General features: G+C 38.4%; 2 protein-coding genes across 4 annotated transcripts in view; both read left to right on the forward strand.

The window, feature by feature from the left end:
• The window catches only part of LOC136238456 (uncharacterized), a 36054-nt gene extending 22588 nt beyond the window's left edge, over window positions 1-13466 (forward strand). The window contains exons 8-9 of the mRNA XM_066028929.1: window positions 2017-2147; window positions 13061-13466. Of these exons, the coding sequence (XP_065885001.1) occupies window positions 2017-2147; window positions 13061-13336 (407 nt within the window). The 3' untranslated portion in view covers window positions 13337-13466. The remainder of the gene's footprint in view (window positions 1-2016; window positions 2148-13060) is intronic.
• A 1727-nt stretch (window positions 13467-15193) lies between these two features.
• The window catches only part of LOC136238128 (tyrosine-protein phosphatase non-receptor type 11-like), a 28809-nt gene continuing 21868 nt past the window's right edge, over window positions 15194-22134 (forward strand). For all 3 annotated transcript variants that reach the window (XM_066028464.1, XM_066028466.1, XM_066028465.1), the window contains exons 1-5: window positions 15194-15333; window positions 16095-16217; window positions 16269-16460; window positions 16507-16629; window positions 20346-20502. In XM_066028464.1, the coding sequence (XP_065884536.1) occupies window positions 15323-15333; window positions 16095-16217; window positions 16269-16460; window positions 16507-16629; window positions 20346-20502 (606 nt within the window). In that variant the 5' untranslated portion in view covers window positions 15194-15322. The remainder of the gene's footprint in view (window positions 15334-16094; window positions 16218-16268; window positions 16461-16506; window positions 16630-20345; window positions 20503-22134) is intronic.

The raw sequence follows: 22134 nt of genomic DNA on the forward strand, positions 1-22134 counted from the left end.
ACTCTGCAGCAAATTTGGTTTCAATCGGATAAGGTATCACCGAGATAGAAAAGTGTGAAAATGACGTTTTCTTTCTTCCTGTAAATATACTCACGGTGTGGCGCGCTGGCTACTTGGGCCGCACGACACACTACCGTGTGTCTTGATTTCTCCAGCCCTATTCTTCTCATCTCTACCCTACTGTTCTTTTGCTTTATACTCATGCATGCTATAATTAGTCATCTTTAACATCAGATTCTACTAGCTTCTAGCCATAAATAGTTATAACGGGGTTAATTCTACTATCTACATGCAGTGAAGCGTTCTCAAGAAAAAGTTGTTATGGTGAAATTTCTGGTGTTTATATAGCTAGGATATGTAATAACTATTGATGCGTGCAGACTCTTAGAGAAGATGCAGTGGTATAAGCAGGGCCGCCCAGAGAAATTAAGGGGCCCAGGGTATAGAGTTAAAGTGGGGCCCCAGAGGCAAGGAGGTTTCCATTCTGAATCACAACTTCACTCAAGCTGTAAGTTGAAGATCAAAAAAAAAAAAGGTCACAACCTACTGACAATGACAATAACTACCCATCACCAACCATATCTCCTTACCTATAAGCTTGCTGCACTGCTCCTCTGAAGAATACTGTGACTGCTCTATTAGAGTATTTAGATCTGACTGCTCTATTAGAGTATATCGACAGTATTCAGGGGGCCCTTCATGGGGCCCAGGGCAAAATGCCCCAGTTTTCCCCCCTGTGGGTGGCCCTGGGTATAAGGTACACAATTTGCAGAATTAGAGGTAGTTTATGAAGTTTAATCCTGGATGCATGATGTCAGATTGATAACACAAAACGATATGACTGCTCTAGCACATGGGTAGAATTTATGGTTAGTAAAAACATAGTGAACCAAGACTTTCAAGGCATTGGCTATCCTCTAGACAACATCTGTATCATGAAGAACCAAGGAAAACTCACAAGGAAACTTTCCACTTCTATATACACCTTTATATCAGCACATACAGCTTTTCTTGAGTGAGCATGAAGCACCATATCATCACCACATATCATGCTTATTCCAAAGTACCAAATGGCTATCCTGCTTACCACCACTCAGCAACAGCACTAGCATAGTTGTTACTTGAAGTGAGAGCCATTGTACAACCTTTTCTCTAAGCATTCCTCCAACAACTTACCATCAATCTATACTTCAGTCTTTGTACCTGCATAACCAGATCATCACACACACATGCATGCATGCACCTGCACACACATGTAGTCATGCATGCATGTGTATGAATATGCACAGTCAAATGCACGCAACACACACGTGCCTGCAGCACACATCAAACATTGCACACATGTTCACAGTCATAACTCACACACCCTACACACTACAAATACATCTCACACGCATGTGCACTCACATACACACACACACTCACATGTAACATTCACATACAATTAGGGGATTTTAAGAGTTCCATGTAACTACTCTTTTTTATCAGATCCCTTAATTTATTTGCTAAGTTGCTGTGACAAGATTTTCTTGTTCAACCACAATATTTAAGTTAGTAAAACCAGAGTCAGTTATCAAATCCTATTATATGACTGATAGTAGCAAGAACACCTAATTACCTCTCTCTTCTGCAAAATCGCTTGAAGTTTCTACATACCTCAGTACCTTTAAACATGATATGTGTTTTGAAATATATATTACTTTATGCACTATTGAAACTCTTACATGTACATAAGTTACTTTGGAAGATTTGTATTACTTTTTCAAACTTAGGTATATATACTGTATAGATTTAACAGTCTCTGGGGAATGTGTGCAAATACATAAACTAAGGTACGTAGCTAGATTGTAGCTACAATTATGGAGTGCTACCCCTTTTAAAAGTCCACTGCACATTGCACACTACGCAAATACATGCAAATACATTCACACACACACACACACACACACGCACACACACACACACTATGCACAGACATACTGACTGCAAGTATACATATGACATAAGTCATTGCAGGTCAGTTTAAATTGTACAAGGCAGTTCTCCACTATTCTGATCAGTCATCGATTACACTTACATGTTTGGAGAGTGAATTTTGCCCTGGCTATTTTCTCCGTTGGACTTCCTCAAAAGACATTGGATTTTATGTGAGTTATATTTTTGATGTCATGCTACAGTTTTTGCCTCATACCAATCTTATTAGTTATATTTAAAACACTGCCTCATATGTGTATACAGAAAATACAGCACGGGGGGAGCATATGTTGAGTTGAGAGGATAATACAGCATGAGGCAAAGCCAAGTGCTGTATTAGCCTCAAGACATCTCTGAGTGCTGTATTTTCATGCATACAAGCATAGGCATGCTTTATGTGTTATATATAGCAACCCAGTAGCACTTCTTCCCTGAAGCCTAGGTCCTCAGTTGTGCCGCACAAACACACACACACACACTGTATTGAATGATATATTATTCAACAATATAAATCAAAAACATTGTGTTCTTATCTAAAAAGTAGACTGTTCACCTAAAATGTTCTGGTTGAGTCGAGCTACAACTTCATTGCTCCAGGATCCTCACATGAGCCTTTGCAGCTGTCCATAGTATCTCACAACTTCCCCTCCTTTTTAAAGATGGCTATCTTCCTGAAAGTCCTGTATTAATCTCACTGGTTTCTTCACTGTACGACCTGATCTTGTAACATACTGAGTTAGCTGTAAGTGTCCACTGTATATTGCATCATCATCTGTCACTCTACATAATAGTTAGACATCGAAACACAGGGTTCTACAGAATTTAGAAACATGAAAGGCCCTGTATTGTGGTGCACAAGCAAAGCGAGGGCGCTACTACAGGGCCTGAGGGTTTCTAAATTTCGTAGAACCCTGTGTTTTGATGTCTAACTAATTTAGACCACAGTTCGTTGTACCTTCGCTGCTGCTTGTTGTACCTTCACAGCTGCTTGTAATATGAGAAATGTAGCGTTCTTGAGTAGAACAAGCCCCTATCAACTTGTAATGGTGCTTGCTATCCAGTTAAATGCCCATGCGTTGCCAATGTTACAGGCACGTAATTGCCGTGTTTTGTATCGCCCCAGAGACAGGGATCTATTGAGACATGAACAAGGGATCTACAGGATTTAGATACCTGTAAGTAGCCAATGAAATTCGAGTATTTCACCTTGCTGTGGTCTAATTTGGGCTTATGATCTTGGTTTCCTAATAGTTAACCTTTGCCTTAACTGTCCTAACTGGCCTAACCAGGGCCTTGCCTAGCCCAATTGTTGATTACATTTAGATAGTCTCTGTCTTGACGCATTCATTGACTCACCAGCCTTATCTCCTTGGACTCGTATGACAGCGTTAGTGAAACAATCACAAATGTTCCTTGAACTTAGGTTGTACCTTAAGCATTACCAGATCTCCAACGTACGTAGTCCATTGCCTTCTTATCATAATACTTCTTCTGTTGCTTCTGGTAAACTTCTAAGTTCTTCTTTGCAAGTGATTGGGCATACTTCAGTTCCATCTATAATGCAGCACCATCTCTAATGCAGCACCATAATCAGTCTCTACCACAGGAAACATTTTCACAGGAACATGAAAATTCAGAACTGTTGGAAGATTAGTCTCTCTGCCATACAGTAAATAAAAAGGTGTTTCACCTGTGGTGTACTCCTATAAGTAAACAGGACAGCTCCAAGCATTCTGTCCCAATTTCTGCCTTGTGGTCACTACCTTAGCCAACATTTGTTTTTAAAGTCCTATTAAAATGTTCTACAAGGCCGTTTGCTTGTGGGTGACTACTTGAAGTAGGTAACTGAGTAATTTCCATTACGTGAACTGTTTCCTGCAATACATCTGATAAAAATCCTGGTGCCCTATCATGGATAATTCTACTGGGAACTCCATGACACCAAACTAAATCCACAAGACACTGAGCCGCACTTTTTGCTTTATGATCCAACAAAGCATGCACCTCAGGCCATTTAGCTAAATAGTCCTGGAAAACTAAACGTATCTCTTTCCACTTTCACTTAACACAAAATCCATACCTATAGGCACTCAAATGGGCCTCCCACAAGAACACTTACTAGGAGCAGCTTACCTGTAAAACTACAACCCTGAACAGAAGCACAATACACACAAGACTCACACTTTTCAGCACATCAGCATTCATATGTACCTCTCCAGTAAAAGTAACATGCAATTCTCTTACTCATTTTCTTCATAGAAAAATGACTTTCAAAACTTCCATCATGGTGTTCATCCACAATGTTTTACTGTAACTGGGCTGGAACTACTCCCTCATAGTAAAGAATAACATCAATCAAAATACAACCTTTCTTATCTTGACCTGTTATGTGTCTGGCAGCTTGTACATCATCAAGTAAGGACCTGTTCTCAAAATAATCCATTAGCTGTGCCAATTCTTGATCTTGCCTTTGCTCTTGCGGAACAAGCTGTAACAACAATTCCTCTCCTTCAAAAATCTGTATATATAGTACTGCACCCTCGTCAGTTGTTATTGGAACTCTAGAAAGGCAATCTGCAACAACACTACATTTTTGCTGATCCTGGCTTATGCATCTTGTGCAGAAATCTTGCTATCCTCAAATACCATTTTGCAAGTAATCCTCTTGGCTGACTTTTCATAAGGGAAATAAATGCACTCTCCAGTGACTTGTGATCTGTGTAAACAGTAAAACTATTTCCCAATAGGAAACTTCAAAGTGACACAAGTGCAGCAACTTCTAATTCAGTTGGGGCATAGTTGAATTCAGCTGTATTAGTTAGTCTGCAGTGTTGGGGGTAATGCGTTACATAATAATACTGTTGTGGTAATGAAGTAATATAATGAAATATGCTGTAAAAACAGGTAATATAACTCAAGTTATTTACTTGAAAATGCAACGCGTTACCTAAGTAATGAAGGTACTGTAACAAGTCTAATATATTATTACTTTAAGTAACAAAGTTACTAATCTCGTTAATAATCCACTGAGTAATGCCTAGCCACTATGAAGTAACGAAGCCTACTGAATGAAGCTTATTCACCAGCTTCTTGCTTATAACCAAGATTTGCACATTGTCCAACAACGCAATCATGTTGTTTCACGTGATAAAGTGGTAGTTTCATACGTGACAGCTTAAGGCTGTGGACACAAAGTGATATAATATGTAATATTATTATAGTTACTTTATTTTATGGGTAATATGTAACTGTAACTAAATAGTTCAGTTGTAAATAATATGTAATATGTAACGAGTTACATTTTAAAAGTAACTGTCTCAACACTGTTAGTCTGCTAGCATAAGCAATTGGATATCTTCTGCCATCATTACCTTCCTGTTCTAACAAGGCACCAAACTCTTTACTACAAGCATCAGTCCACAAAAAGAAAAGCTTGTTCAGATCAGGTGGGTGTAAGAGTGGTGCTGAAACTAGCATACTCTTGACTGACTGAAAAACTAACTCACACTGACTATCACACACAAACGATACTGTAGCCCCTGTGTTCTTGTCTTTCCTTGTCAATGCAGTAAGTGGCCTTGCTACCACTGCAAGGTTTAGTAAATAACGATGATAAGACAAGGAAACTCTTTAACTTCTTTACAACAAGTCAGTGTGGTTTCACAGCTTTCACCTTGTTGTTATTTGATCTCACTCCTTGTGGTAATAAGGCATGGCCCAAACGAGGAGTTAGCAACAGAGCGAAAATGGCATCCAATATTTCAGGATCTCAAGATTTCATTGAGATCTCAGGATTTCTCTCGAATTTCAGGATTTCACAGAGATCTCAGGATCTCGCATAGATTTAAAGATCTCTTTAAAGGATCTTGTTAAGATTTCACAGGGTTTCTCAGAAAATTTCATTCAGATTTCCAAATTTCATGTGCATTTAGCCCTATATGTAATAATGATTATGATTAAGGTACAGGGTAGAGGCACAGCCTGTATACTAATCAATTAGCTACATAATTACAACAATCTAAAACAAAAGGCTGATAGTTAAAATGTTACTAAAATGTACTTTTAATTTGTATAGTAGTCTTCCTCCGAGTGTTCCTGGTTCCCCTATCCTCCACTTGCTGAACTCTTGTCTTGGTTGCTACAAGTTGCCTGCTTCATTCCTGAGTCCTCCCGGGTTTCCTTTAGGCCTACCCACTCGCATGCTTGTATTGGGCTATAAGCCATTGTTACACTCAGGCATGCAGTTTGTTCATTACTATGCGTTGTAGCAAGCTTTTAATAACTCGCGTTGTAACACAGGATCACACATTGCAAAAGTATGTGGCTGTAATTTCCATTATTTTACGGAAATGATCATAAAATATTTATTAGTTGGGATTTCAGATCTTGGATTTCAAGTAAGATTTCACCCCTATTGTGGACCCCTCGGGCCCAAATAATTAATCTCACTTTGAGCAAACACGCACTTCTGAGGTTTGACTCTTAAACCTGCTTCTTGTATACACTGTAAAACTTTCCCAACATGAATCAGATCCTCAAATGACTGGGATACAATTAGAACCGCATCAAGACAAACAAAAAAAATCCGATCACAACCACTAAACGATTTATTCATTAACCTTTGAAATGTAGCAGGTGCATTTATTAACCCAATTGGTATCCTTCTGTATTGGAATAATCTCAAGTGACATGTAAGAGCTGTCTTATCTCTAGACCCAGATGCCATCTTAATTTGGTGATACTCTTTCATTAGGTCTAATGTGGTAAAGATTTTCCCATTACTACAACCAACAGTGTCAATTAGATTGTCAATTCTTGGGATTGGGCATTGGTCTGGAATAGTCTCCTTATTGATCCCCTATAGTCCACACATACACACAGACATCCATCTTTTTTCCTTAACCCTGAAGCAAAAGAACTTCCTGAGGGTTCTGTGCAACCAATATCGATTAAATGTTGTAACTCACTCTCAAGTTCATTACGTAGAGCATATGGTAGCCTTCTTGGTTTAACGGTGTAGTATCACTCATGTCAACGGAGTATTCTACCAAGTCAGTTTCTCCGAGCTTCTTGTCTGTTAAAGCAAACACATCATGCTTGTGCTTCATCACGTCAATCACAGCTGCTCTCTATTTAGGTGTACAATCCTTGTCTGTATCCAATTGTGCCTCTCATGATTACTGTTGTCTTATGTTGCATTCACCACAACCACAGTCCCAGGGGATTCCTCTTGCCACATGTTGTCATCCTCATCAACTACAGTAACAGTATCAACAGATCCAACAACAGTACCTTTAGAAAATACAACTGGCTCTGCACTCCAATTAGTGACCAGAATATTAAACATACTCTCACCAGTCCAGTAACCTTCCAAAAGTCACACTGCTCTCTGGCCAATACAGCCTTATCAGGAGTCACTACTCCTACTTAACTAGTTGCACCTGAGTAATTGGTGTCACTCAGCTCCACTACTCGAGCTATTCTATCCTGTTGTGGTCCTAATCTCAGGATATGTGACACAATATAACTCCCCTTACCACTGCTGTTTCTGTGTTCTTGTTTGACATCACTGGCTGTACAGCCCTTGTTGTCAACAATTCTATAACCCAATTCTTCCTTAGTGTTTACACCAAGGATCAAACCACAATTCCATAACTTCCCTTTTCAAATTGGCTTTGAAGACTCAGAATATAGTTGGGTACATATCAAGTAATATTAGTATCTTCAATGGTGACTTGTAGTGATGTAATACCCTTGGCATCTAATGATTCACCATCAGTTCCCAATGGCTGTCCTTTAACTGCAGATTTCTCTGTCTACACTGTTCTGTTGTCCAGTTATTCTTTTCTTTGATGTGAGGTAGTAACTTTTGTCAGGCTAGAGTAACTTGTGCCTCACTGTCTAAAGCGGCTCTTATCCAATATCCACTTTGTAAGTTGGTCCTTCATTGCTACTTGCAATGCCACCACCTGTATATCAGAATCTGTTACTATTGTATGGAGCTATATAGTTCATCAACCTGATCTACACTACTGGCTAGACTCAGTTTCTTCCTTAGCTTCACAGTCAACACCAACTCTAAAGGAGGATGAGGGTCACAGTTTCTGCTCTGTCTACGAGGTATTGAACACTCTGTCGAGATGAACTGTTATCATTAACATAGTTATCACTGCTAGAACACTACCTATATGGTAGGTATCTCTTGTCTGTGACAATGGTACTACACTTGTACTTTCAGTCTGTTGTTCTTACCTTGACCCTGTAACCTCAGCAAGTGTCTTGACCTTTCCATGCAGTGACATTAATTGCTTAGTGAGGGCCTGTATCTCGCCCTCCAGACTAACCTGTCTGATGCATAATAAGTGTTCTCTTCTCTTCAGTCTTCATGTAGCTCGTGTACTAAGCTTGTCAACATGTAGCATGTTAGCCAGCCGCTCTTCGTGTCTCGCTTCTTATTGATGCAAACGTTTGAGCTCTGAAATATGCAACCAACTTGCTATCGCACCCTTCTTTCGACAAGGCAAACACTCATACAATACAGCCTTAGAACGACACTCTACCTGTGCCTTATACAGTTCTTATCATTATGCTTTAAACAACCAATTTGTCACTAAGGTCACACACCATGGCCTTGTCTTCGTCCGTAACTTCCTTCTTGCAGGTTACGCAAATGTCCATAGCTTTTCCATGCACACTTCAATATACTTCTTCAGGGTCTCGGTTGGGCCTCCAAAGTTGTAGAAACCCAGTAGCACTTCTTTCCTAAAGCCCAGGTCCCCGGTTGAGCCACACGAACCTCCAGAACACACATCCCATATTGGATGATTTATTGTTCAACAATGTAAATCAAAAACATTGAGTTTTTATCTATGATCCTAAAACGTAGACTGTTCAGCTAAAAAGTTCTGGTTGAGTCGAATTACAACGTCTTTGCGACTCTCTGCTCAACTGACTCCTGGAATTCTCACATGAGCCTTCACAGCTGTCCATAGTATCGCATTAGTTGAAGCTCCAAAGAGAAAAAGAGCTTTAAAGTGTAAAGTAGAGTAGTTTGCAAACACACAGTGTCTGCTGTAGTCCACCTTGAGATAGTCTTTCCAGGAAGGAGATCTGTACACCAGCTCCAACAGTGACTCTACCTTTTTAATAGCCTTTGATATCTAAACACACATTTTACCTTTATAGAATTGTCAGCAACTCTTGCATGCAAAAGGGTTTCTCACAACAAGTATCCACCACTGCAATTGTGTTGTTTGGACAATGTGTAAATCTTGGTTATAATTATATTCAAGAGAAAGTAATGGTATTTTTTTTTGTTAGTAAACTTCATTCATTGGTGATCTTACTGTAGTTACTGCTCTGTTACTTTGTTGTGGCTAGACATTACTGAGTGAACTGTAAATTCATTACTTTGGTCATGGAGTAGTAATAACACAATACATTTGTAAGGAAAGTATATTACTAGTTGTTATGACATATTTCATTATTATTACTTTGTCACCACGAAAGTATTGTACTCAATGGAAGTTTACACCAGAGCACTACCTGTTTAGGGTCTTCTACATGAGAATGCTAAAGGATTCTGACTAAAACCATACTGTAAGAAGCACTGGAAAGGACACATGTTACACAAAGTCTTTCTCAATGACTGGCTACTATTGTGCATGCTGTCACCAATCTCTCTTCCTTTTGGTCTCATTTCCGTAGATATTATGATATTCCCATACACTCATGCAGTTGAAGCTGTAACCAGGATAATCGTTTTTGACAGGGAACTCCTCTATACTACTGGCAAATCACTCATTGTAACCTCCCGTTGTTACAAATCTAACCATTTTAAACTGCCTCCCGATCACTCTAAATGCTTTTATAATAAATATTGAGTAGTGTTGTGAACCTGCAGACTGTAAACAAACCGGTTATTGGGTAGCCCATAATTGGATATTGACCAGTTATTGCCACTATGGCTTCCTCACACTTTGATGTACACCTTGGGCTAAATTTTAGGGAGGTGCCAGAGAAGCCAACTCAGTACATGCACACCTTTCACATACACTTTGAAATATTTTAACATTGTCATAATATTTTTAACATTGTTACAATAACTGAGACACTAATACACTAAGTTACAAGGTCAAAAAAACTGGAGCCAGTCAAAAATGTACAGTGTACTGCTCATGCACTTAGTGCACTACGGGTTACAAGAAGAATACTTCAATACTAGATTACTGGTAAGTGATTACTGTTACAAGAATGAAAAGTAACTATAAAGTGTCAAAACACTGGAATCTACTGTAGATTTGCGGTCACTGCAGCTGGTCAACACAATTGTCACATTGACAGTGTTTCTTCTTCCTGGCATATGTGGCTGCAAGGTGGATTGGTTTCAAGTTACTGTTCAAAAATACAAGTTTATCCACAATACAGGGATCAAGTGCTGCTCTTCTTTCATTTACAATAATACCACTGATGCTGAGTAGACTTTCAGAGGGCACCGATGTGCAAGGTAGGCAGAGATATTTTCTAGCAAGTTTACTAAGAATGGGATATATTGACCAGTGCTCTTTCCACCATGAAAGTGGATTAACTTCCAAAGCAACTTGGGGTTCAGCTTTGTACCTTGCTAACTCTGCTTGAATATTATCTTCAGTGGTGTTGTCACTTGTAGTGCTGCTACTAGGCCCCCAAAAGTTGTCCCCTAGCAACTTTCTCAGTGGATGAATTTTTTTTCTTTTTAGCAGGAGGTGTTTCAGTTTGACAACTGTCAACAATCTCAATATCATCTGAGTCAGTTGACAGTTCCTCGAAAATTGGAACCATTTCTTCTTGTAAGGCAAGTGAAATACTTTCTCTAGTAATGTTAGATTGCATATTTGACAAATGAGGAATGCAGCCTTGCTCATTAAAGCCTGTACATTCTCATTTTGATACCTTTCATTGAAGTCTCTCCTCATAGCCAATTTTATGGCCCTCAGGGCAGATGATTCACCTGGCTGGTCAGCAAGTTTACACTTTAAATCAGATAGGATAGCAGCCAAACAGGAAAGGGTAGGGTACTTTTGTCCACTAAGAACTTCAGTTGAGCTTTTGAATGGTCCTAACAAATTGATCAAATCCTCGAGGTTATGCCATTCTCGAGGTGAAAGTTCTAGGTGATGAAGGTCATGTTTAACATGAAGTACTGCAGCAATAGCTGCTTGCTGCTCACATAATCGTGATATCATATCAAAAGTAGAGTTCCACCTAGTTACTACTTCTTGTATAAGATTATGTTGTGGAATTTCTAGTTGCTTTTGTTTAGCTTTTAATTCTTCATTATCAATATGTGAACGGTTAAAGTGTTCAACAATTTTGCGACACCTTGCTAAGGTAATTGACAGCTCAGGCACAGTTAGTCCACGCTGGACTGAGAGGTTAAGTGTATGACCAGTACAGGGGATCATTGTAAGCATTAGCTCTTCCGTTATTCCATTGGTTATGTTTTTAGCATCGTCTGTTGTCACAGCTATAACTTGGGAACTTATGTCTATACACCACTTATCTGTCATTTTCCCAAGTAGCTCAGCAATATTGATTGCAGTATGATTACCAAGAAAGGGACAACTTTGCAGATTTCTATGCACCACCTGAAAAGTTGGTGTTATATAATGGGCCGTAAGGGATATGTAGCCATCGTTTGCCCCGGACGTCCACATGTCAGTAGTTAGTCCGAGGTATTGAACATCCTTAAGCTCTTGCTCTACTGTATTCCTTAGAGCTATGTACTGTTTATCTATGTAATTGGTGACCATACGACGACAAGGTACTACATACCTGGGTTCTGCGACTTTCATGAGGTGAAGGAAACCTGTACAATCAACGACACAAAGTGGGCGTAGATCACGCATGATAAACTCTACCACTGCTCCAGTTAATTCTTGTGCTCGTTTTGAACCGGGTACCAATAGGTTTACAATTGGCTTCTGATAGTAGGCGTCAATCTTCTGCTGTCCTGAACTACCTGCTTCATCGCCCTCCGTGAGTACTTCAAATTCAGCACGATGATGAATCCGCAAATGATTTATTAAATTAGTAGTCCCACCCGAGCGTGCTACTTCCTTCTTACACAGCTTGCAGACTGCTTTACTTCCAATAGCTATCCTCCCAGGCGAATCATCTTTGCGAAATCCAAAATACATCCACACGGGAGCTTTGTGAGAGTCTGGCGTTACTATATCGAGTGGTGAACTATGTCTTTCTTCGTCTGAATCTCCGCTATCATCCATTTGTCACTTGTTGGTTATAACAGTATCAATAATTATTAAAGCGGAAGTTGGTGTATGCGCATGCGCGTGCATATTACAACTGAATACCAGTTATAATTTCTTGAACACAATAACCTGCTAAATTCCACTGTAACCAGTATGTAACTGGTTTTTTAATACCGGTTCGCAACTCTAATATTGAGAATCTATCAATTTCGTTTGTATATACTATATTAACTTAGTTAAACACCACATCTTCAATAGTAGCTCCACTTTAGCTGTGTCACAATCAATTTTAACATTTCCGAATGTCGAGGTGTGTATGAATAGTTGCTGCATTAAATTTTTGAAAACGTCGTGGCATTTAATAAGTGTGGTAACACTTGTAGCTGTTGTACTGTAACTGCTATTTACAACCTCAATTTTTTCAACGGTCTTAAACATTTTCATTAGAAGAATTGAAAGTAGGTATTGGAGCATTCAGAAGATCATAAATGTACTCTAATTGAACAGTCATTGTGTTGTTGAGTTTAAAATGCTTCAATTTCTGTCTGAAACAGTGGTCAAGTAATGGCTGCAATGACACCATTTTTATGATGCCAATTCCAGCATGTTATTTTTGCATTAACCTCATGACTGTTTCTCAATTTTCCCGTGCTCCAAAAGCCTGGTTTTTGAAAGACCATTTTGGTTGGTCTGTATACACTTATGCATAGTAGTTGTATGAAAATGGCAGTTATTTTGGTTTATTAGCAACGTTTTTAGTAAGACAAAAACCCACATATGAATAATTATTGAAATGTTAATTTCTATGTGTGATGTGTAACAAACCTCATTTGTAGGTTGGAAAGCCTGGACGCCCACCAAGAACAAAAGACGAGGATGCTAGATGTATTTGTTGGAATCAAGTACCTGCACCACCATCTTCACAAAGAGGTGTAACTGGTGTAAATGTAGTTGTTGGTAATCCAGTGTCCTTTCGAGCATGGGATTCACCACTAGATATCACCAATATTTCTGGTAATTTCTTAACTTTTGAAACTCAAGACACACCCAACAATGTTCCTGTGTTAACACCAGAGTATAGTACTGCAAGTTCTGTAATTGTGACAACATAACAGTGAACTTTGCATGGGGTGTGGGTTTGTTAACATTTTCTACAATAGTTTGGCAATATTTTAAAATTAGTGTTAAATGGTATGTGTGTTTGTACATTAATAACATTAAACTTTGGCTTGGTATATGTAATATTATTCTGTATATAGGTCATGGAACACCTGCTGGCAGGCTACATGTAAATATTCAACTCCATGGACTCATTATAATTATCCACTCATTCATAGACGTTAGGGTCATATTACACATATATGAACAGTTCACCAAAAAAGATTGCATGCAGGTCTGATTAGTGTTGACCTATGGAATTTTGTTTTTCAGGCAACTTCCTTTCCAGTTTGCTGCTATCTACACACGAGAATACTAAGAGATATATGAATATGAGTTTTAAAAATGATACTGGTTAGCATGAAATATACACTAACATATAGTTCAAAGAGATGCACATTCTATACCTTCACAGATACTTGTATGAACTGCTGTCAAAATTAGAGATGATAGGTTTGACATAGAAATTGGCCATGATAATTACTTGGTTACATGAGCTATGCAGATGCTGGTACACTAAGTGTTCTGAAGAACATTGATGTGTGGTTCAGGACTGGAAGGATGCGTAAATGTATCTCAGGAATGTGACAAGTGGAGGGGAATCAGATGATTGGCAGGATAGGCTTGAGTTAATTGCTAAGAAGTATGGCTTTTGTAAGAGAAGGGTTGGGCTTCATGAGAATATGTTGATACAATTTTTACAGCTATTTGAGTAGAGAAGAGAACTTGATCACTCTATATGCACTAATTGCTGACCTTGCCTTACCTAACTGCTGACCTTACTCTCTTTCTCTACAGAAAAAAAGGCAAGGTGAATTACTTCTGCATACTATGTGATCCTATGGTGATCACAATAATATTATATCATCTTAACTAGTTGTTCTTTTAGTTGTTCTGACTGGGACAGGTCTGTAGAATTATTCTTACTAAGGCAACTGGAGTAAAGGTTAAAGTACTCAGGGTGTGGGTATAGCACAGTGTTTAAGACACATCTGTCAAGCATGCAGTATATCAGAGTTCATAAATAAAAGCCACGTCACCAGCCCAAGGATATTTCTTAAGCTTCCAGATATTAATAGCAACTATAATTACAGTTACATTTCAAGTACTGTATAATTAGCATGCATGGTGTTAAGGGCTAGATATTCCATCTAATTGCAAAGATAATGAGTAATTTTGTCACAATTATTATTTTTGCTTATAAAAAATGGATGGTACATGTAATGTAGCTACATGCAGCTATGCACCAAAAAAAATGTTACAATTTTTATAATACAGAACAGGTTGACTCTGATAAACATGTACAGTTTAGGTAGTACCACAATAAGGTGAATATATTCTTTGTTGCATGTGATGTTGTGGGTATACATCATGATAATATGAGGCCAAGGAGAATACATGAACATGCAGCCAAAAAATGTGTTTGCTGCAGAGATCCTTCATAATACCTCAAGATGTTGCCTATAACCATGCACCAACTGTGCATGATGATCTGCAGCATTCAAATTAAGGTGGAACTATACATGTTTTGTGCTGTATTATTTTTGTACAATGCAAGTAGCTAAGGAGATAAGTTAGATATAATATGCATGGCACCCACTTGCATCGGAGATGATTACAATGACCAGTTCAGATGAGTGAAATACACAGTATAATATAAGCCACTGCAATGTAGCTATCAGGCATAATACACCACTGCATGATCTATGTGGTCACATACCATTATTATTGGCTGGATTTAACTGCATGAGTGCAGCCCCGCCTACATTGTCAAGATGCATATAACTCAAACCCACAATTAAGTGTAGCTACGTAGTCTAAGAACATTACTACATAAACAAATCGACGTAAACAAAGCGAGGTCACTCTTTTCACTGGTATTAACGAGTCTTCCATTTTGTTCAGCCTTGATGTTGGATCACAAATGACTTGCCTATACAATGGATAGAAGGTTAGCTAGTTGTTGCCCACGTTTTAGTAGTTACTCAATACAAAACGCCGGCTATACGCGCAACTGACGTTTTCATCATGACTACGCCTCTTTACTGTCTATGATTTTGTCCTATGTAATCATCTTTCAGTTTAAATCTTTGGACACCACTCGATCTATTTATACTCTATCCATTCCGATAGCTTTTAGCCTACTTTGTTGGCACGTACGAGAATGGGCGTGCACCGGCTAGCTCTTCTCGTACACAAAGAAACCATTGTTTGCTGGTACTGATCAAATTAAATAAATATATCTATAAGGGTTTTCACTCAGAGGATTGTAAATCAATGGAACTGTTTAACCATAGATATTAGAGTACTATGGTTTAACAGCCGAAGTTGTTTCAGCAATCACCATATTAGACTTTAGAAAGAGACTAGATGACTTGTGGCTGGCCACAGGATATAGATATGGATGTTGGTCTAGTACCTAAACTTCTATTTTAGTATCAGTATGTTTGTATATCCATTAAACTATAATAATAATGAATCCTCAAGTGATGGCTAATCATGGCTTAGAGTAGTAGTTAAGCAACAACAGCAGCACCATTAAAATTTAATTGCCAGCTACGTAGTTACTATGATATGATCAACCCCCATAATTTATTGAATACATACATCACATCCAGTTTAAGTCACTGAATGATGTCTTCGATATAATCTGATTTTAGATACCACTGGATAGCTATGTATAAATTTATTGCCAATTGTGTATCCCCCTAGATGTTACCATCCTCATTTTAGTGGTGCAGAGGCTGAACAGCAGCTCAAAACGTTTGGGGAACATGGCAGCTTCTTGCTTAGGAACAGCAGGGAGGATGCTAACACATATACATTATCAGTTTTGTGAGTCAACGAATCGTGTATGGTTTAGCTTGAATTAGACAGTCTTTTCAGAAATGATAATGAAGTGATACATTTGAGAATGAAATGTGTCAGACATCAATTCAATTTGTGTGATGGGGAGTCATTTGAATCACCATATGATGTTATATTTTATCACCTTAGTAACCATGGTACTTTGAGGGATAAAAGTGGTAGAGTTTATTACTTGGGAAAACCTCTTATTAGAGTACTTTTTAGTGCCAGGTATACACAGTGTATTTGGTATTAATGTGCTAATATTAGAGCACAGGTGGTACCATGGTGACATTAGTCCTGATGAAGTTGAAGCACTCTTAAGGGGAAGAGGACAAGATGGAAGTTTTCTAGTGAGAGCGTCTTATTCCTCTCCTGGTGATTACTCCTTATGTGTGAGGTGAGTTAACAGTGCGTGTTTACTTTGAAATAAAACGTTTTATTGAATGGTAGCGCAAAGTCATTTCTGTATAGTCATTGTGGCTTTCAGTATAAAGAAGTGATTCACAATAATTATTAATATACATATTATGCATCCACTGGTCCAGGACATACAAATTAGAAGGTCTGTTATTTCACATTGTTCCACTCTATTATTCTGGAGTAAAAGATACCCACACTTTTATGTGCTGACAATCATCCTACAGTATATGGAATGTTGGTGACATAGCAGTAAACAGGCTACTAATCAAAACTCCTATACCACCAGGTTACCTAATAAAGTTTTGTTGCTAAACATGACCAAATTGGTTTCTATTCATTATGTATATTATAAATTACAGGGTATTTCCCATTATCCTATTGCAGTGTCGTCTCCTCACTGATGTGGCACATGATAGTGCATAACATACATGTACACGCACGTACGCACGCACGCGGACACACACACACACTCACCGTATCACATAAGCTAGAAGACTAGAGGTAACATTTAAATTGCGAAATTGTATTTTTATAACCATGTCTACATGTTAATTGTATTCATAACCGCCAAGCCATATATGCTCATGGATTGTGGTCTTTCTTGGAAACATAATTAGATATTACCATATAGTAGCACTCAGAAATTGACAGTGCAATGTACAGTATGGTAATACTGTATATTAGGGATCATGGAGTTTTGGGTTTTCATAGCCAAAAAATTCACCCAAAAACCAGCTTCACAACTCTACCCTGGCACCTTAGCAGTATTGGTTAGGTATAATCAAGCCCAAAAGTGCCTTCAGTATGATCCTAAAGGCTTCCAATAAATAGTCACAAATTTTTTTTTTTAATTATTCAATGGAATTTTCTACTGACTGCCTGTCTGCCTGCCTGCCTGCCTGCCTGCCTGCCTGCCTGCCTGCCTGCCTGCCTGCCTGCCTGCCTGCCTGCCTGCCTGCCTGCCTGCCTGCCTGCCTGCCTGCCTGCCTGCCTGCCTGCCTGCCTGCCTGCCTGCCTGCCTGCCTGCCTGCCTGCCTGCCTGCCTGCCTGCCTGCCTGCCTGCCTGCCTGCCTGCCTGCCTGCCTGCCTGATACCTTCAGGCAAGCGTAACTCGATAATGGCTAAGGCTATGGACTTAATTTTTTCACTGTTCGACGTCACTTCGTCCTGAGATGTGCCTTTTGGCATACCGCAGTACGTACAATGCACGCATCATGGACTTACCTTTGTCCTCCTTTGTGTCCCATCTCTTTTTGCTGACAGCCTAAGGTGTCGATTCGCGGTAGTGCAATGCATGGCTTCCCTACAGTATGTTTGTAAACTGAAATCGTCCGTATTTTCTGTGGTGAATGGACTGATTGCAGAGACAATTCTAACACTGTTCTTTGTTTGTAATGCTGCGTAACGGGCTGAACATAGCCGAAAGCGAAGAGTAATGGCCACTGCACTTTTCAGGCAGTAATTGATAGTTGGGAGCGTGCAAATCGTCGTATTTTTGAGGTGACTGGATTCTTGCAGAGGCACTTTTCTACTATTTTTCGTCTGTAGCACTGTGTAACGGGCCGAACATAGCTGAAAGCAAAGCATAACGGGCCGAACATAGCTGAAAGCGAAGTGTATCGGGCCGAACATAGCTGAAAGCGAAGCGTAATGGCCACTGCACTTTCGAAGCAGTTTTGATTCATTATTTGATGCATTAATTCAGGCGCCATCCTTTCTTTTGATGTGGTATGCGTGGGTTCACCAGTCATAATAATGTTACAAAAAAAGTAAGCAAACAAGTTTAAGGAAAAATTAGAAATTTTAAATTCAATTAGGGATCATAGAAAAAAAAGGAAGGAAACAAGGGATGTCGCCTACACCTGCAGATACACTAGTGAACATTTAATCCCTAATTCAGTCTTGGTCTTGGAGTATAGACTGGATTAGGGATTAAATGTTCACTAGTATATCTGTGGGTGTAGGTGACCTCCCTTGTTTCCTTACTGTTTTTTCCTATGATCCCTAATTGAACTTAAAATTTCTAATTTTTCCTTAAACTTGTATAAATCTGTTAGGATATCCCTAATATCAAGTGTCATCTGTACTCTATAGAAAGCTCATCCCATAAACAGAAATGTCCCAACTGCTACATGAGAACTTTATGTATCTGCTTAGTGAAGCAATGTACATCAAACGATTACAAGGATGATAACTGTTAGACTTCTGCTAGATGCCCAAAGCAACAATTGCACATACGCCAGTTATATATCAATGCAGTTGTAGATTTTTTAAATTAGTATTTCTCCTTGGCTACTAAGATATTCTACTTCTATTGTGATAAAATAACATGTAGTTGTTGTTGTTAGAATCCTATTCTGTGATCTATTGTTTTTATAACACGTAACACATCCCATAGTAATCTTCCTTAAATGTTGCTTTACAGAAATATATATTAATTCTTGCTCATTGTTTTTTTGTTTTTTTTGCCATGAGATAACTAGGGTGTTGCTATAAATATTATTAACATGGCTATCTTCATTCTTTCATTCTACCATAGTCGTATTTCTTTTGATTGAAAGTGCTGAAAGCATTATCCATCTCTTGTAATGCTGGAGACACCATTATTGAGGTACAACTGCCGATACTGCTCTTCCTTATAAGTCATAAAGTTTGCATATACACTAAATTATTAGAATATTTACAAAATGTATGACAGTGGTCAAGCAGCAGTTTTGTAGGGTAACATGGCTATTCCTACACAATTTATAGTGAATGCACACATGCAGATTGGTATAGACTTACTATTCAATATTAAGCAGTTGGTGGTGCAAGACTATGTGGCTATCCAACTATGAATACTTAATGGCTCATCACTGAAGCCTAAAAGTTAGTGCTAAATACTAGAGCAACAAAGAAATAAATGTATGCTACAACAATAGCTTCGATCACTACTAGTACGCACAAGTGCACGTACATGTTTTGTAAATATTCTAATAAATTAGTGTACATGCGACCTTCATGACTGATAAGGAAGAGCAGTACATGTACCAGCAGTTGTAGCTCAATAATGCCGGTGTCTCCAGCATTGCAAGAGATAGATATGTAGTGCCTGGATTACTGTTGAGAAGCTATTGAGTTAAGTATGGACCTATAATAATTAAATGTTGTATTAAAATGCTGTAAACATCAATTTTATGGGGGGTCATTCATAAACCAGGGCTTCATTTTAGGCAAATGCCCCCCTTAAATTTTAAGCACTTCAAAGCAAAGGTATAGTAGCTTAAAAATGTACCTGAGAATGCATTAGAAACAGTGATTACTTTTGGTCACCACCAAAAGCAATATGAGAGAGACTAAAATACAAATTTCCTGGGGGAAGCATATGCCCCAGGCCCCTCTAAATGCTGTATGCGCACATGGACCTTTGATACAATTGTCACTACCCTCCTTATTCTCATAAAACCTTATTTTCCCACCCCTCTTAAGTCAATTCCTGGATGAAAGCATGTTGAGCACAGGTAAACTTTCAAAGGTATCATAGTCTAGATATACTCCAGCCTTATTACTGCGAAATTTTTACAGATAGAGATTTTTCCAGTCAAGTCGTTTTTTTACTTAAATCACAAAAATGGTTTCCACAGTCCATGTATGTGTGTTTTTAAAATAGCTAAATAATGCAATGACATGTCTAGTACCTGTTATCTATTATAGGTTGAAGGATGAAGTAGTCAGTGTGAAAATATATGGTAGAGGAGAGAAATTTGATCTCGGAGGTGGCAGGCAATTTGACAACATTGAAGACCTAATCATGTATTACAAGAAAAATCCTTTCAACATAGTTGGAGGAAAGCAGGTCCACCTCCATCAGGTAAATATCTTTGTTGTAATTGCAGTGGCAGAGGAAGTAGTTGACATGAGTGGGGGCTGACCAGAGTATGGAAACTCTAGCAGCTGAGGGCTGCATCCCCCAGAAGCTATAGCCATTTTAGCTTTCATGATGTCTCAAAGTTCACCAGAATTAAAAATAGGTAGCTACAATTTGAAAACATTTCACCAACTTATTACTCACTATGACAGTTGACATCTTAACAGTGTATTAAGTGGCTCCAAGTATTTAAAGCCTCTTTTGTACTACTGTATAGTTATTTACCTTCAACACTAAAAAATTCTGACTTTACTAAAACAACTTTATACTGACCATAAATAGCCTGTTTTAAAATACTTATTTCGATTCCTGCTGCTTTTAGGAACATGTTTCGACTCAGTGCTCTAGTAGGATATTTGAGCATTCTATTAGAGTATATCGATCTTTTTCATGGTTTTCAGTCCCACTCCAAGTAGGAAAATTTTGGCATGATATTCTAAGGGTGGCTCATCCCCATATCCCTCTACCCTTTCCACCACCTATACACCATCTGTAATTTTTGTACACTGTGACATGGTTATGGTACATATGTAGATTGCCACCCAAATGTAAATGTAAATCATGTGATCTGATATACAGATATAATTATCATATATGCTCATAGTTTTTCAAAGACTGTATACTATATATATATATATATATATATATATCTAATCCAAAACAGCCAAGCTGTAAAAAAAGTGTGCGGCCCTCAAAAAGGCTATGGTGAAAAAATATGTGAAATCCAAGGTGGCGGCCAAGAAATGGCTGTGATGGTAGGTTAATGGTAAAAATTTTAATAACAACAATTCAGGTGAATTTTGTGCCACTTGGTCTTGGCAAAAAATTCACCTAAATTGCCGTTATTAAAATTTTTACCATTAACCTACCATCACAGCCATTTCTTGGCCGCCACCTTGGATTTCACATCTTTTTTCACCATAGCCTTTTTGAGGGCCGCACACTTTTTTTACAGCTTGGCTGTTTTGGATTAGATTTCACATCTTTTTGTATTTGTATACCCCAAAGCTGGCCATAGGTCGGCTTTGGGACTTTTTTAACCTGTCTTTTTTTTCTTTACTACAGGAAGAAGAAAAGATGAAGCAGATGTACTTTAAATATTTCTGATTTTATCAGTAAATGTACAAATTATATATATATATAATACATATGTGAGTGGTTCAAGTAATCAAGACTCACGGTAGTGAGTCGCGCGGCCAAGAAACTACAAAGCGCACGCCCAATTAAAAGACGCGCGGCCACTACTGTGAGTTATTTACGTGTAGGGCCGGTTTCGCAATATTAGTCCTAAATTACGCAACATCTTTCAATAGATTTGTATTGCGTTACGTGATAAAAAATCTTTAGGAGTCGTTATAGTTTTCTTGCGACCTCGCTAAAATAAAAAAGTAACCATCGCAAAATAAAAAATAGACGTATTTCACTTTATTTCTCTACCTTATGTTACAACTACTGTCACGTTATACCAGTCAACATAGTCGTGTTTGTATAGTCCATCTAGCACTGACATTATCCAATCCTGGTTTGCCTATACGCGTATTTTCTTCAATCAATCTCTAATCCCTACAATAACTT

The sequence above is a fragment of the Dysidea avara genome, chromosome 11, assembly GCF_963678975.1.
Source record: "Dysidea avara chromosome 11, odDysAvar1.4, whole genome shotgun sequence".
NCBI lineage: Eukaryota > Metazoa > Porifera > Demospongiae > Dictyoceratida > Dysideidae > Dysidea > Dysidea avara.